Consider the following 15391-nt stretch of genomic DNA (forward strand, 5'->3'; position numbering starts at 1 on the left):
CGAGCTGGCAGTCAGCACAGAGCCCGACGCGGGGCTCGAACCCACGAACTGTGAGATCATGACCTGAGCGAAAGTCGGACGCTTAACCGACTAAGCCACCCGGGCGCCCCTATTTTTCTTTTTTTGAGGGTCGTCTATAATGTTTTCCATGGTGGCTGTACCAGTTTATAGTCCTACCAGCAATGCACAAGGGGGGAACTGTCTGTTCTTGTTCTTTGCCCATTTTTTTAATCGGGTCATTTAATTTTTTTGCAGTTGAGTTTTATGAGTTTTTTAATATGTTAAAAATATTTTTTAATATGTTAATATGTTTTAGATACATGGTTTGCACGTATTTTTTTCTCATTCTGTTGTGTACTTTTCACTTTGTTGATGGTTTCTTTTGCCATGCAGAAGCTTTTTGGTTGGATATAATCTCACTTGTTTATTTTTTAATTAGTTTTTTGTGGTTTAGGTGTCATATCCAAGAAATCATCACAAAGACTTACGTCAAGGAACTTCATTCCCAAGAAAAATTCCCATTTTTCTTGGAAGTCCATGGTTTCAGACCTTACTTTTTTTTTATGGCAGAGTTCATATTTTTTTATTTGAGTATAGCTAACACACAATATTACATTAGTTTCAGGTGTATGACATAGGGATTCAACAAATCTGTATTGTATGCTATGCTCACAAGTATAGCCACCATATTTCACCATGCGATGCTATTACAACATACTTGCCATATTCCCTATGCTGTGCCTTTTATTGGCATGATGTAAATAAGTGGAATCCTGTATCTCCCACTTCCTTTCACCCTTTTTTGTCATACCTTACATTTACTCTTTAATCCATTTTGAGTTAATTTTTGGGAAGCTGAAACTCTGTATCCAAGATGTGTGTTGGTTGTCCGTGCAGCAGCATAGGAATATAATGGTCTTTTAGTCCAGTAAATCAGATCCATGTGTAGCGTTCTTATGAAGAGACCATTTATAATGGTGTTGATGTAGCATTATAAATAGAGAACTCCCATAAGTAGAGAAGACCCTTACACACTCAGTTTCTACTTTTAGGATTGATTGCGAAGTTTATGATATAGTAGTTTTTTATTTGCTGGGGTGTAAGTATTTATTATCTGTACTCATGGAAGCCAGTCATTTAACTAGTGATAGAAATTAGGTGATCGTCTAGCCCTTGCATCTCAATTCTCTTACCCACCCATTCCCCAAATCACATGGTCTGAAAAGGAAAGTCTAGGCACTATTCAAGGGGAGAGTTCTAAGAAAGTGCTTGTTTTGATCATGGAAATAAAAGAATGAATTAAAGAGGTGAGTGTAAATGAAGGGATTGGACAGTTCCCTGGTGGCTTAGATCTGTTGATACTGAGTAAGCCCTCTATTTAGAAATCAAAAAAAAACTTGATTAAATGTTTCATCCAATGCTCCACCTGAATTTTAGGGCAGACATTTTATGCTATGTTAGAATTCTCTAATTGTGAAATTAGAGAAAATGTAAGGTTTGTTTTGTTTTGTTTTTTGATAGATGGCAAGACTACTGTAGTTAATGAACATTAAAAGTCCCACTGTGGTTTGTCATACAAAATAGTGTCATTAATTCTGTTCTATCTAGTTTTTTGGTTTTGTGTGGTTTTGGTGGAATCCAAAGTGAATGACATATATGCTTAGCTGCTTTTTTTATGTGTGTAATATGTATCCTGAACAATAACAATCAACTGAAGTCATTCTAAGTATAGTTTGCTTTTCAAAATGTTAATTGTCACTGGGTTTTTTCAGTGACCTGCAGTCAGTGGAATTTATAACAGTAAATTAGTCTCTTAGGATGAAAATATGTCATTCTGTCTATTTATAAAGAATTGCTTCCACTGAAGGAAAAAGACATTTATTTGCACAGATATATCTTGAGATTATTTTTGTGGGCTATATTTTAAAATATCTGGTAAGTTGCCAGATTTGTATCTTTCTTTGTTTATTTTGAAGAATATAATTCTGATGTAATATATTATGACGGGGAGGTTCGATTTCTATTTAAGGGAAAAACATTTAGCATTTTAGGGTCAGTAACTTTATGTATAATTAGTAAAATACACCAATGGAAAAGGTTAGTTAAAAAGAAGATTTTATCTTTGGAGACTTTATGTAGATGATGTTATAACATTGTTAAAAGTGCCAAACCAAAGATCTAGAACAAAAAACATTTAGTTTCCTTTTTTTAAGTTGATTTATTTATTTTTGAGGGAGAGAGAGAGAGTGTGTGTGTATGCAAGCAGGGGAGGAGCAGAGAGAGAGAATCCCAAGCAGGCGGGAGCCTGATGTGGGCCCATACCCCTTAGTTTACTTTTGTGGAAAAGAAAGTTAAAGGAGTGAGGCACCTGGGTGACTCAATAGGTGAAGCATTTGACCCTTGATTTTGTTTGGCTCAGGTCATGATTGTGAGATTGAGCTCCACATCTGGGCTCTGCGTTGACAGTGCGGAGCCTGTTTAAGATCCTCTCTCTTTCTCTTCTTCTGCCCCTCCCCTGATCACGCTCTCTCTTTCTCTCGAAAAGGAAAACAGCTAAAAGGCTATGAAATAAGGAAACATTTACCGTTGTTCACTACTTGAAGGAGGAATGCATTGATGGGGCAAGAGATGGGGGCGGGGGACCTTACTTAAAGAAGCAGGTGGTCTCCACAACAACTAAGTGTATGCATCTGTAGGGCCTAAAATTTTTGCTGCCTAGAAGGTTTTTTTCTATTGCTTTACATTTTCTGATGATGAGAGTAAAAGGAATTGGATTAGAGTAGAAATTAGTTATACGTTAACTAACTAGAATGTAAATAAAAATTTGAAAAGAGAAGAAAGGGAAATGAGTAAAAGAAATGTTCTGGTACTCTTTGAATAGAAACACACTACCCCCTATTTCATCCTCCATGCCACAAAGTTTGGAAATAGTAAGCTTTCTTAAAACAAGATTTCTAAAGTGTATTGAGTTTTTTGGGAAATGGTACTATTTATAGATACATAGTATTTTTGAAGTGTTTAATTTTCATGATTTTTATTATCTGTGGTTATCTCATTTGAAATTTCTCAGTGACTCCTGTATTATATGAATTGTCATTTAAAAATTGGGAATTAGGAAGTTAGAGATAATATTCATGCTAACTCAGAACAGTGCTTTTTCTGCTTTCAAAACATTTTATATGTGTGGGTGTGTTTTCTTATAAGAATATATGCATTGGTAACTGTCTAAAGAGACTTGTACTAAATGTTAACAGTGCTTGGATCCTGGCCGGTGGGATAGTCTGTATAGTTTGTATTTTCTAACAATGTGCGTGTATCATTTTTATAATCAGAAAAAATGATGAGTATACATTGAATCCAAAGGAGTCCAGTGAGTAAGAGTATCTGAAGTAAGGTCATATGACCAGGTCATCTTTTCCCTGCAGACACGTCAAGTTCTTGAAGAGCTGACCGAGTTGCCTGTTATGGTGGAACTTGCCAGTGATTTCCTGGATAGAAACACACCAGTTTTTCGAGATGATGTTTGCTTTTTCATTAGTCAGTCAGGTATGCTAATTTTAAAAACTTGAAGGAAAGGAAAGTCATTCTTGCTAGCATATCTCAGCAGAAACTGCTATTTGACAATAAATAGGTATTCAGATGACTTGACATACACATTTATTTTGATATTACATAGCTGTTTATGAATGTGTAAAATTAATGCATTTTACTCTCAAGGAGCTGAATTTTCCAAGACAAGGAAGAGAGATCCTAAAAAGTAGGAACCTATTATTAAAAGTTTAACAAACTTATTATTTTAAGTGTACATTTTAAATTTTACTTAAATGAGATTCTTGAAAGAAAGCATAGTTAGTTTTTTGTTTTTGCAGCTAAGAACCAGGATTTGCTGATTGCTCTGTGTGTTACTTTTTTCTTCTTCTTACACAGGTGAGACCGCAGACACTCTGATGGGTCTTCGGTACTGTAAGGAGAGAGGAGCTTTAACTGTGGGCATCACAAACACGGTGGGCAGCTCCATATCAAGGGAGACAGACTGTGGGGTTCACATCAATGCTGGGCCCGAGATTGGCGTGGCCAGCACAAAGGTAAGCCTTCACTTAGTTCTCATGATTATCTAATCATGGCACTGCTGGCGCACACTAATCCGTTCTTTGTAGTTCATTTGTTAGCACTTACAGAACTTATAAAATTTACTAATCATTGTCATTATTGTAAGACATAATGGTCAATAATTAGATAAAACACTTGTCGTTCCCTGCCTCAGTCCCATCTTGAGGGGTCGAAAGGGACAAGTGTATATAACATACTTCATTCTGGAAGGGCATCTGCTGGCTATCCATTTATCACTTCTGTTCCTCCTGCCGGTGTCGTGGGGTACATAGTAAGTACGATGTCCTCTTCTTCCATTAAGGATAGGGAATTAGAAAAATAACAAATTCAGAAGCATCCAATTAAAAAAAAAGAAATATCTGGTTTAATCCTAATAGTTTTTGATATTTTTATTTGCATACTGATAGTTTCTAATAAATACGCCAAAATGTACATATTATCTTTGAAAGTTTGGAAGGGGAGGCACACCTTTGGTATAAAATTTGCCTATTTAAAAAAATAAAAATGAATATCCTTTGACAGTATCTGTTTCTCTTTGGATACTGCACCTGTGAAGATTTAAACACTTTTTTTAGAGCCTTCGACTACTTTGCTCCTTGAAATTGGGATATATGTAAATTTAGTATTAGTAATAAAAATAGGAATCTTAGATATATAAATGTGAAAGATGTTCTCTTTCCACAAATGTATTATTCTTTATGATTTCAGCATTTCTGTTTTTCTGCTTAAGTGTAATATCTCTTGCTGATTGTTTAATAGGATGCTTAGGTATCAGTGAATTTGATTCTAATTAAAGGTGTGTGGAAGATGATGTTAACATGTACAAAACCACATTCGAATTTTTTTCCCTTTTAAAGAAGCTCAGAAGTTTTGGGGGGAGGGGGAGGTTTGTGATTCTTCTGTAAAAACTCTGAGTGAGTTTTTCTGTTTCTTGGTTACTTTGATGTTGCTAACACTATAATTTACAGAAAGCTGAAACCTGAATTTTCTCCATGTGGTAATTAAAACATGTACGATGTTTGTGCTTGGGTTTCGATTCTGTGCCTGAATAAATAACCAGCCGCCCTCAGCAGCAGCATCCGGATTTTTGGAACAGTGTCCAAACAGACAGCTTTGATCGGGGATTGGCATTCCAAAGCCCCTTTATTCACAACACATGGCGAAACAAGGGCTTCACCGTGGGATATGTGGGATATGGGGTCGTACCACAGAATGGACGCTATTGACTTCCTTTTTCTTAAAATCTTTCTTGAACTGTGAGCTTCTAGGGGAAGTACATTTTTTTTTGATTTCTAAATCTGTTTCTCACGGAAACTTTAATTTTTCTCAAAGTTTTATTATAATTGTCAAACACACAGCAGAGGTAGATGAATTTTATATGAACACCCACATACCCATCACTGAGATTCTACCATTAACCTTGTTTTTCTACAGCTTTATTGAGGCATACATTTCACACCATGGTATTCACCAGTTTTCGGTGTATAGTGTTAATAAATTTGTCTGTGGCACTATCACTACCAACCCATTTTAGAAGACTTGCTTGAAAAAAAGTTCCTTTGTGCCCATTTACAGTTAACCCGCACTCCTACCGCTCAGCCTCAGCCTGAGGTGGCTACAATTGCTTTCTCTTGCTATATTATGTCATTTTCTAGAAATTTCTTATGAATGGGATTTTGTAATGCATGCCTTTTGTGTCTGGCTTCTTCCATTTAATAGGACGTTTTTGAGATTTTTTTCATGTTATTTCTAGCAGTAGTTCTTCTTTTGCAGGTCCTTTTCAAAAACCTTTTTATTTTGAAATAACTATAGGTTTATAGGAAGCTGCAAAGATAGTACAGAGAAGTCCATGTACTTATCACCCAGTTTTCCCCAATGGGTACATCTTATATAAGAAAATAAGTATATTTTCATAGTATGTATTTTAATTAATTTCTTAGAAAAATGACTCCCTTAAAGTTTTTAATAAGCCTGGCAGTTTAGTCTTCCTTTTTTTTTTTTTTTTATTTTTTTTTATTTATTTCTAGGAGAGAGAGAGAGACAGCGTGAGCAGGGGAGGGTCAGAGAGAGAGGGAGTCACAGACTGACACAGGCTCCAGGCTCTGAGCTGGCAGTCAGCACAGAGCCCGACGTGGGGCTCGAACCCACGAACCGCGAGATCATGACCTAAGCGAAAGTCAGACGCTTAACCGACTAAGCCACCCAGGCGCCCCCAGTTTAGTCTTCCTTTAATTTTTCTTGGGTTCTAAAGTAATTTTGTTTTCTTCAACTGCGTTAGACATTCTAGGCTTAGAGTTGTACAAGTTTTGCGGTTTTTAGTAATAGACTGTTTCTGAATGGCAAATATGTTTATGTGTTAATAGGTGATCAAAAAAGTTTATCATTGGTCCTAATCCCTGGCCCCGTGATGGCACTAGCACAAGAATTCTATAATCTCGATTACAAATCCCCAACTTTGCCTGAAAAACTGTCAGGGCTGGAGAGAGGATAAGTTTCTCGTAATATCAGACATAGGCAGTTTGTGTTTCTGTAGGATTTGATGGGCATAAATGTGCAGGTTTGGCAATTTTTGTATGTTATTGCAGGTGTTTAAAATTTAACCACAGTACTGACTTTTGTTGAATTTTAAGAACAAACCAATAATAGCTTTTTGGCTGAATAAGAAGTAAAACCAAGTTTAAAAGTTCAGAGTCAACATTTTCCTGGTAAATTCTTTCAAACTTCAGTAAATTCTAAGTGCGAGGTGTAACTTGCTTTGCTCATATATTGATGAAATGAAAAGAGTGAAATTGTAAATTAAGCTGCAATAAGAATCAGTAGGAAAATGTGTGTGTTGAAGTTTTTCTATTTAATATTTAAAAACTAGTGTTGAGATGTCTTAACTCCAAATAGGGAAATGTTACTCTATAGAATAACATTTTTAATCATGTGAAAACCATCTTATTGGTTTGAATTGGAAACAGTTTAGGTATCCCAGGGTCGCAGATACTGGGTCTCTCCCCTTGTCCGGATCATATTTTTGTGGTTAATTGTTTTATTGAAAAGTAACCGTTGGTAGGAAAAGGTAGACTGGAAGGAACTGGAGTTTAGAATACAGATGTGCTCATTAGCCTGGAGGCAAGGAGCTGTGGATCCACTTCAGTGCTGTGGGGGAAAAATTCACAGCCTACTGGTAAGACACATAGGTACACAGGGACAGGTAGCTGTGGAGGAATGTGTGAGCAGCTGGCAGCTGGGTCCAGCAAGGGGCAGTGGGAAGTCTCACTTAACTACTGGGAAGGTAAGGAGCATTAGCAGACTAATTTTATTATACAGGAGGCTCATTATCCACATTATGACAGGAAAATATTCACTAATGAAGTGATTCCTTATTCAGAGAAGAGTAGTAGAAATTCAGCCTATAATCTACAAAAAAACGCCAGAATAAATTTCTTAATGTTGAAATCATACTGTAGCTAACATACCACAATAGTCCTAGTGATTTAATAATAAAAATATAAGGGGGCATTTGGATGGCTCTGATGATTGAGCATCTGACTCTTGATTTTAGCTCAGGTCATTATTCCAGGGTCATGGGGTCGACCTCTATACTGGGATCCTTAAGATTTTCTTTCTCCTGAGGTGCCTGGGTAGCTCAGTCAATTAAGCCTCTGACTTCAGCTCAGGTCATGCTTTCGCGGTTTGTGAGTTTGAGCCCTGCATTGGGTTCTCTGCTGTCAGCTTCGATCCCACTTAGAATCCTCTGTCTCCCTCTCCTTCTGCCCCTCCCTTGCTTGCTCACTCTTTCTCTCTCAAAAATAAACATTAAAAAAGAAAGTTTCCCTCTGTCCTCCCTCATGTGTGCACGTGCCCTCTCTGTTTCTCTTTCAAATTAAATAAATAAGAACCTCAAATGCCTAAAGTATAAAATATAGTTTCTCTAAAAGACTGATGAGTTAAAAAGATCTCAAAACTGCTATTAAAAAGACTTAGTACAAAAATAATGACAATGAACAAACATGGTTCAAAATACAAAGTGTGGCCAAAATGACAATTAGAAGTAACTTCATAGCATTAAATGCTTTATTAGATAAGAAAAAAGAAACCCAGAAAAGCAGGAGACAAATAATAGAGAAAAATGAATGAAATGACTCTCCTTATTTGCAATTGATATGACAGACTACCTACAGAGTTTAAGAATACCAAGTGAAAGATTTCTTAGAATGAATAGGAATTCATACAAAGTGCTTTATATAAAAGATATACATGATATGTTCTCTATAAACTGACAGTGGCTGCTTAGAAAAGATATGGGGGGGGGTGTGTTTGGAGGAGGGATTCTGTTTTCAGTAGCTATAAAAATACAGTTTTACCAAGTAGTGTCTAAGATGCCCCATAAATACTTGTTGAGTAGATGAAAACTATGACTTTATGGACTTTAACATTTTTAACACGAATTGATGGAGATGCTGTTTTTCTGAATGGGAAGATTGTTTTGTAAAGAACTGACAGATCTGTGGGACAGAATCAGTAGTTCTGCAGCATAACTCTAGTAGCTCAAGAGAACTGAGGCTACAGGAAATGTCATGAGCCAGTAGAGAAGGGTGGGCCGAAATGGAAGGAAGATTGACTATCTATAAGAATAAAAACACAAGTTAACACCTTGCACTAAAATTAATTTCAGATGGACTAAAAAGAAAAAAATTAAAAAGGGACAGTTGAAAACACCAGAATTAAGAAAATTAATAGTTCTTAACTGATGTTAGAATGGAAGGACTAAGCTTAAAAGTACTACTTAAAAGTTTAAAAAAAGAAAACTTCTAAGTTAATAAACACCATTATAAAAAAGGTTTAACTCGAACTGGGAAAAAGTATTTGAAACCTAACAATAAAGACCTTAAGACCGATAAAAAAACAAAACAGAACTCCCAAACCCCAAGTCCAGAAACCAGTGAAGAACAAGTGAAGTCTTAAAAGAGAAAACATAAATGACTAATGAACACGAAACCAATCTTAACTTTTCAGATTCAAGATATTTATGGTGAAGTAGTGTTGAGAGACCGTCACCTAGTAGGCAAATGGTAAAAATTCATTAAAAACATAATTTTCAGTATTGCAGAGAATATGGCACAACTGTGCATCTTAGCATGTCTCACATTCTTATACAGCTAATGGGAATGAAAATAGTCTTGTTATTGACTGCAAGTTTCTTTCTATCTATCTGTCTGTCTACCTACCTACCTACCTACCTACGAGTACAGAGCTCCTGACACAGGGCTCGATCCTGCAGACTTTGAGCTCATGACCTGAGCCGAAACCAAGAGTCAGATGCTTAACCGACCCAGGCGCCCCGTTGCTGACTGCAAGTTTTAAAACATTCACCATTTTACAGCCTAGGAAAGTAAATGTCTTTTAGTTCAAGCTCTTATGAGTAAAAATTTGTTGTGAGCCTGTGTGTCAGGTATTACACAGAGTACTTTACGTTGGTCTCATTTCATTCTCATGATAACCTTGTAAATAAATGTCCCTCTGACAGTTGGGCCATCTGAGGTCTAAAGAGATGAAAAGTTGCTCAAGTTTTAAAACTGCACATCACACACTAGTAAACAAGAAAGAAGGCACTCTTCCTTGGGAAAGTGTTTGTGATTTAATGGAGAATAAGAGCAAGTTATGAAATTATACCTACTCATTAAGTGTCTTAACCATTTAAAGAAAGAAAGGCAGTAAAGATTAGAAGGCAGTATTCACAAATGTTATTAATACCATTATTAAAATTTAGTTATTTTTTTTAATGTTTTATTTATTTTTGAGAGAGAGAGAGAGAGAAACAGCATGAGCAGGGAAGGGTTAGAGAGAGAGGGAGGCACAGAATTAGAAGCAGACTCCAGGCTCAGAGCTAGGTGTCAGCACAGAGCCCGATGTGGGGCTCGAACCCACGAACTGTGAGATCATGACCTGAGCCGAAGTCGGACACTTAACCGACTGAGCCACCCAGCCGCCCCAAAATGTAGTTATTTCTAAGATTGAGGATTATTTTAATTTCTACCTACTTTTCTACAATTGAAGTTCAAAAAAAATTTTTTTAGCCAAACTGGGGAGGGCGGGGAAGGTCGCAGTGAGCAACAAGTATATTCGTAAAGGTAAAAAAAAAAAAAAAAAACAAAGAACAATTTTTATTTTATTATTTTTTTAAAAAGATGTTTATGTTTATTTTTGAGAGAGAGAAAGTGGGAGAATGAGTGGGGGAGGGTCAGAGTGAGAAGGAGACACAGAATCACAAGCAGACTCCAGGCTTTGAGCTGTCAGCATAGAGACTGACATGGGGCTTGAACCTATGAACGGCGAGATCATGACCTGAGCTAAAGTTGGAAACTTAACCGGCTGAGCCACCCAGGCATCCGTCAAAAAACAATTTTTTAAAAACCAGCCAAACTGGTGCAAGTACCTCAGGGATCCTTCAGTGAGTACCTTGCTTTTGACTTTTATCAGAAACTTAAATTGTTGTGCATGTGCAGAGTTGCTCTCTGCTCACCTCTTTTCCTTTCTAAGCTGTATTAGGCATTTGATAAGCATCAGTGCATTAGAAGGAATATCTGTTTTGTCTTTTGAAATAAAGGCTAGGTCATTTTTTCTAATTCAGAAAAGAGGAATAGTGATAGATGTTACAAGTAATGGTTCAGTTTGCTGTTACTAATGATATTTTAAAAAAATGGCCAGTATATATTTGTAAAACTAATGGGAGGGAATTCTATTTTTATCTTGTTTTAAATTAAAAACTCCAAGTTCTGGGGGGCGCCTGGGTGGCTCAGTCGGTTAAGCATCCGACTTTGGCTCAGGTCATGATCTCAGGGTTCGTGGGTTCGAGCCCCGCATTGGGCTCTGTGCTGACAGCTAGCTCAGAGCCTGGAACCTGTTTCAGATTCTGTGTCTCCCTCTCTTTCTGACCCTACCCTGCTCACACTGTCTCTATCTCTCTCTCTCAAAAATAAATAAAACATTCAAGTTCTGAAAATGCAACTGCAACTAATTGTGCTTTTTTGTGGTGTTCCAGGCTTACACCAGCCAGTTTGTGTCCCTTGTGATGTTTGCCCTCATGATGTGTGATGACAGGATCTCCATGCAAGAGAGACGCAAAGAGATCATGCTTGGATTGAAGCGGCTGCCTGGTACGAAGATCTTCACATAGTATATTTTTGTCGTCTGAGGAGTGGCTAATGCGTGAAGTTATCTTCTTATCCTTGAAGCCATCATTTATATCTGTTTAGTCAAAAAGATCTTTTTTGCCTGTGTATTTAAAAATCCCTCACTGAGATCACAGAAGATAGAAGCACTGGTCTTTTGTTGGTTGCTACCAATATACTATTGTTATTATATCAGTTTAGTTTATTGTCCTTTTTTCATAGACTTTGTTAATATTCTTAACAGATTTGATCAAGGAAGTATTGAGCATGGATGATGAAATTCAGAAACTGGCAACAGAACTCTATCATCAGAAGTCAGTCTTGATAATGGGACGTGGCTATCATTATGCTACTTGCCTTGAAGGGGCACTAGTAAGTTTTCTCACTTGTAATTTCAGTCTGTGGACATAAGGACCTGGCACATAGCCGTAATTTTTAAATTGAAATAGGTGGAACTTTTTTTTAATGTCTTATTATTTATTTTTTGAGAGAGAAAGACAGCATGAGCAGGGGAGGAGCAGAGAGAGAGGGAGACACAGAATCGGAAGCAGGCTCCAGGCTCTGAGCTCTTAGCACAGAGCCTGACACATGGCTTGAACTCACACACTGTGAGATCATGACCTGAGCTGAAGTCGGACACTTAACCGACTGAGCCTCCTAGGTGCCCCTAAATAGATGGAACTTTTGAAAATGCCTAGGTTTTTATGTATTCTGATTTGTTATCTTGAGAAGGGATAAAGAATACTTAATTCAAAAGTGAAAATCAAGAAAAGTACATTTTAGCATGGTAACTTGGGTTTAGCAAGTAACTTGGGCTAATTTGTTGTCCAAATGTGAATAAATAAAAGATTGAGTTTTTTTAGGTGTGAGATTTAATTGAGGTCAAACATGAGGCAAGCAAGTGAGAACAGATACAGAGTAATATGAATATATTCATGATCACCTAAAATCTTCAAGAAGTTTTTGTGGTTTTAAAACTTCTAGGTACTTGTTGATAGTTTAGAAATAATGATCAATTAACCTATATTTACAGGTCAGTGGTCCTTTAATACTTCTGGATAAATAGTGACTTCAGGCACCAGATGTTTTGTGTAGTATTAAGAATAGGTTTTTGAAAAACAAAATGAAGACTAATCTAGTTCTTTCCTATTAGAAAATCAAAGAAATCACTTACATGCACTCTGAAGGCATCCTCGCCGGTGAACTGAAACACGGCCCTCTGGCTTTGGTGGACAAGTTGATGCCTGTCATCATGATAATCATGAGAGATCACACTTACGCCAAGTGTCAGAATGCTCTTCAGCAGGTGGTTGCCAGACAGGTAAGTTAGGGGCTGCTGTGAGGGGACCTGGGGTTGTCTCAGAGTTGGGTCACTGAAGCTTATTTGAATTTCATGACATTTAAAGTGATAGTCCAGTGCCCAGTAGGAGGCTCACAAAACGTATTTAAGTTTGCATGTGAAGAATCTGAGATACTGAAGAATTTTGACAGGACCCAGCTTCTAGATCTCAGAATAAGCAGAACGAAGACCAAAACAGATCTTTGTGTCCAGGTCTTGTCCTTTTTATTAGTGTATGCTGCTCCCTCTTAAGTTAATATTCTTAAGAGTATATTTCAGGAGAAACTAGGTTTTATAGTAATATTACAGGTGCTGTGCTTAACAGAGTTTTCTTCAGATCATTTGGCTTTTATATAAAGCTCCAAAGGTCTTACTGTCTGGGCACAATGTAGTGGTTATGAAGTTGAGCTTTGAGGGCAGGCAGACTTGGATTCAAGTACTGAGTCTGGTATTTCTCATCTGTGTGAGTTTAAACATTACTGAATCCCACCAAGTTTCTCCTTGGCTGTAAGTGAGATCAGTCTGATTTTACTGCGTAGGATTGTGAGTCAGTGAGGCCACTTGCAAATGTGCAGTGCAAAATTTGCACATTCATGTGCAACAGCCCAGCCTTTGCTTACCACTGATGGTTTGTGTGTGTCTGTGTGTGTTTCTTTCTCAGGGACGCCCAGTGGTGATCTGCGATAAGGAAGATACCGAGACCATTAAGAACACAAATAGAACAATCAAAGTGCCCCACTCTGTGGACTGCTTGCAGGGCATTCTCAGTGTGATCCCCTTACAGTTGCTGGCTTTCCACCTTGCTGTGCTGAGAGGCTATGATGTAAGGGATGGGCCCCTGCGGAAATCTTGGGCTGGCTTTTTACCCAGTTTATTCTTAGTTTTCCTTTAAAATTTTTAGCAGTAGCATTTGGGAAATCCTTCAGATATTTATCTGTCACCTGTTACAGCTGCACGGCCCAATCTGTAGGTTATATCATAACCTTTTCTTATGTATAGAACCTGAAGGAACCTTGGAGCCCACCTCCGTGATTGGAGGTGACCTCCTTGGGGAATACCTCTGTTGCCTGTTTCTTTTGGGATAGCTCTCGGCAGTTTTTGTTTGGGATGCCCCCACGCACAAGCTTAGCATTCCTGGTCTCGCGGTCACTCTGACAACCGAACGTCCCACTCTTCCACACCTCCAGTGTCCCCTGAGAGGGCTGCCACCTTTATGGAGGACCACAGGAGTGCTTCTTGTGCCAAACCGGTTCCTTCAGAATCCTTTTTCCTCATTTCAGGATTTTTAAGATCCGTTATTTGGTTATATTTTCCCATGTTAGTTCTTTGTAGCGTCTAATTAAGACATGGTTAATGAACATGTTGTTTTCTGGTTTTATATACAAGAATAATTTGTTTAGAGTAACTGCTCCTCTCCCCCCTGTCTATACAGTCTTCAGATATTGCTCTTTTTTTTGCAGGTTGATTTCCCCCGGAATCTTGCCAAATCTGTAACTGTAGAATAAGGAGCACCTGCAACTCTGGACGATTGAGCAACACAAGACACCTTTTGTATTTAACGCCTTGATTTAAAATAGCACCCCTTGAAGTCTTTTTTAGTAAATCCTTATTTATATATCGGTTATAATTACTCCACTCAATTTGTGATTTTTGTGAAATTACCTCATATTTTTCCAGTAATTTGTGGGGGGAGTTTAAACAATGGAATTTATATTGGAATCGTTACCACAAAGAGATTGAGCTCTCATTTTCTTTAAAGGATGCTAGGTGTTGGATTTCTGGGCCCTCCACTTCAACCTGGGAGGGTTGTGTTTTTTTAGAATAATTGACCTTTGTTTTACCGAGCTTCTATTCATTCAGCTCAAAGAAAGTGTAGTACATTTAATTGAGATATCTAAAGCCAGCAGCAATGTATGCTAATGCTTGGACATTTAATTAAGGTCTTGCTAAGTTTACGTGTAAAGAGAAGATGCTGTGATTTGTTCTGAAATTTGTTTGTGTTTTGTTTTTAAATCAAACCGTAGAACTTAAAACGTGAAAGCTTTTCTTGGTGGGATTACTCTGTAAGTTAGATTAAACCGAGTCTCTCAGACCTGTTGCTTGTTAGGTGGAAGTTGAGTTCACGTAGGAAGCTAGAGTATGGTTAGTGCATTGGTTTTCTCCAGTTCTTAACAGCAAGTTATTTGCACAGTCTCAGAGCACAAACTTTAAATTTGAGCTGCTTTGGACAACTGACAACATGGTTTTCAGTGTGAAGATGGGGGACATAGAGGTCGAGTGTCCTGCTCCTAGTTTTTCCATCTTCTGAAACTGTTTTTTATTTTCTTGTATCTGTAGTGTTTTGTTTTGTTTTGTTTAATGACTGCTGAATGACTTAGTTTATCTTATTCTGTGAAATCACCACACAAACTTGCTATCAAATGTCTGAGATTAAATCAGTACTGATATGTGTAGAATTCTCTTTAATTTTGTCCCGAGGAAAATTTTCGTGTAGTGAATTTCAGCTTTTTACTGCCTTGTTGCATAAAACGAGTACCTTCGCGCCATGTGGAAGTTTTCTGTAGTTTGGAAGATTTCCAACTCTTTTGACTAATCATTTGACTCTAAGTGTGTATGCCGGGCTAGGCTTAGAGAAAGGTGTTTGCTTTACACTGAGACTAGTGAAGGATTGCATTAAATATAGTGTTACTCCCTTGGTATTTTTCTCTATTATCTGTGTTTTACTCCTGAAATATATTTAGGAATGAAGAAGATATGAATAGATAAAGTGGAATCGAGGTGC

General features: G+C 37.5%; 1 protein-coding gene across 1 annotated transcript in view; it reads left to right on the forward strand.

The window, feature by feature from the left end:
• Positions 1–15056, forward strand: part of GFPT1 (glutamine--fructose-6-phosphate transaminase 1) — a 52692-nt gene extending 37636 nt beyond the window's left edge. The window contains exons 13-19 of the mRNA XM_039239552.1: positions 3426–3546; positions 3928–4085; positions 11141–11255; positions 11515–11642; positions 12424–12591; positions 13271–13432; positions 14070–15056. Coding sequence (XP_039095483.1) covers positions 3426–3546; positions 3928–4085; positions 11141–11255; positions 11515–11642; positions 12424–12591; positions 13271–13432; positions 14070–14114 — 897 coding nt within the window. The 3' untranslated portion in view covers positions 14115–15056. The remainder of the gene's footprint in view (positions 1–3425; positions 3547–3927; positions 4086–11140; positions 11256–11514; positions 11643–12423; positions 12592–13270; positions 13433–14069) is intronic.
• Positions 15057–15391: the final 335 nt, after the last annotated feature.

Source organism: Hyaena hyaena, unplaced genomic scaffold, assembly GCF_003009895.1.
Source record: "Hyaena hyaena isolate Hyena2069 unplaced genomic scaffold, ASM300989v1 scaffold_158, whole genome shotgun sequence".
Lineage (NCBI taxonomy): Eukaryota > Metazoa > Chordata > Mammalia > Carnivora > Hyaenidae > Hyaena > Hyaena hyaena.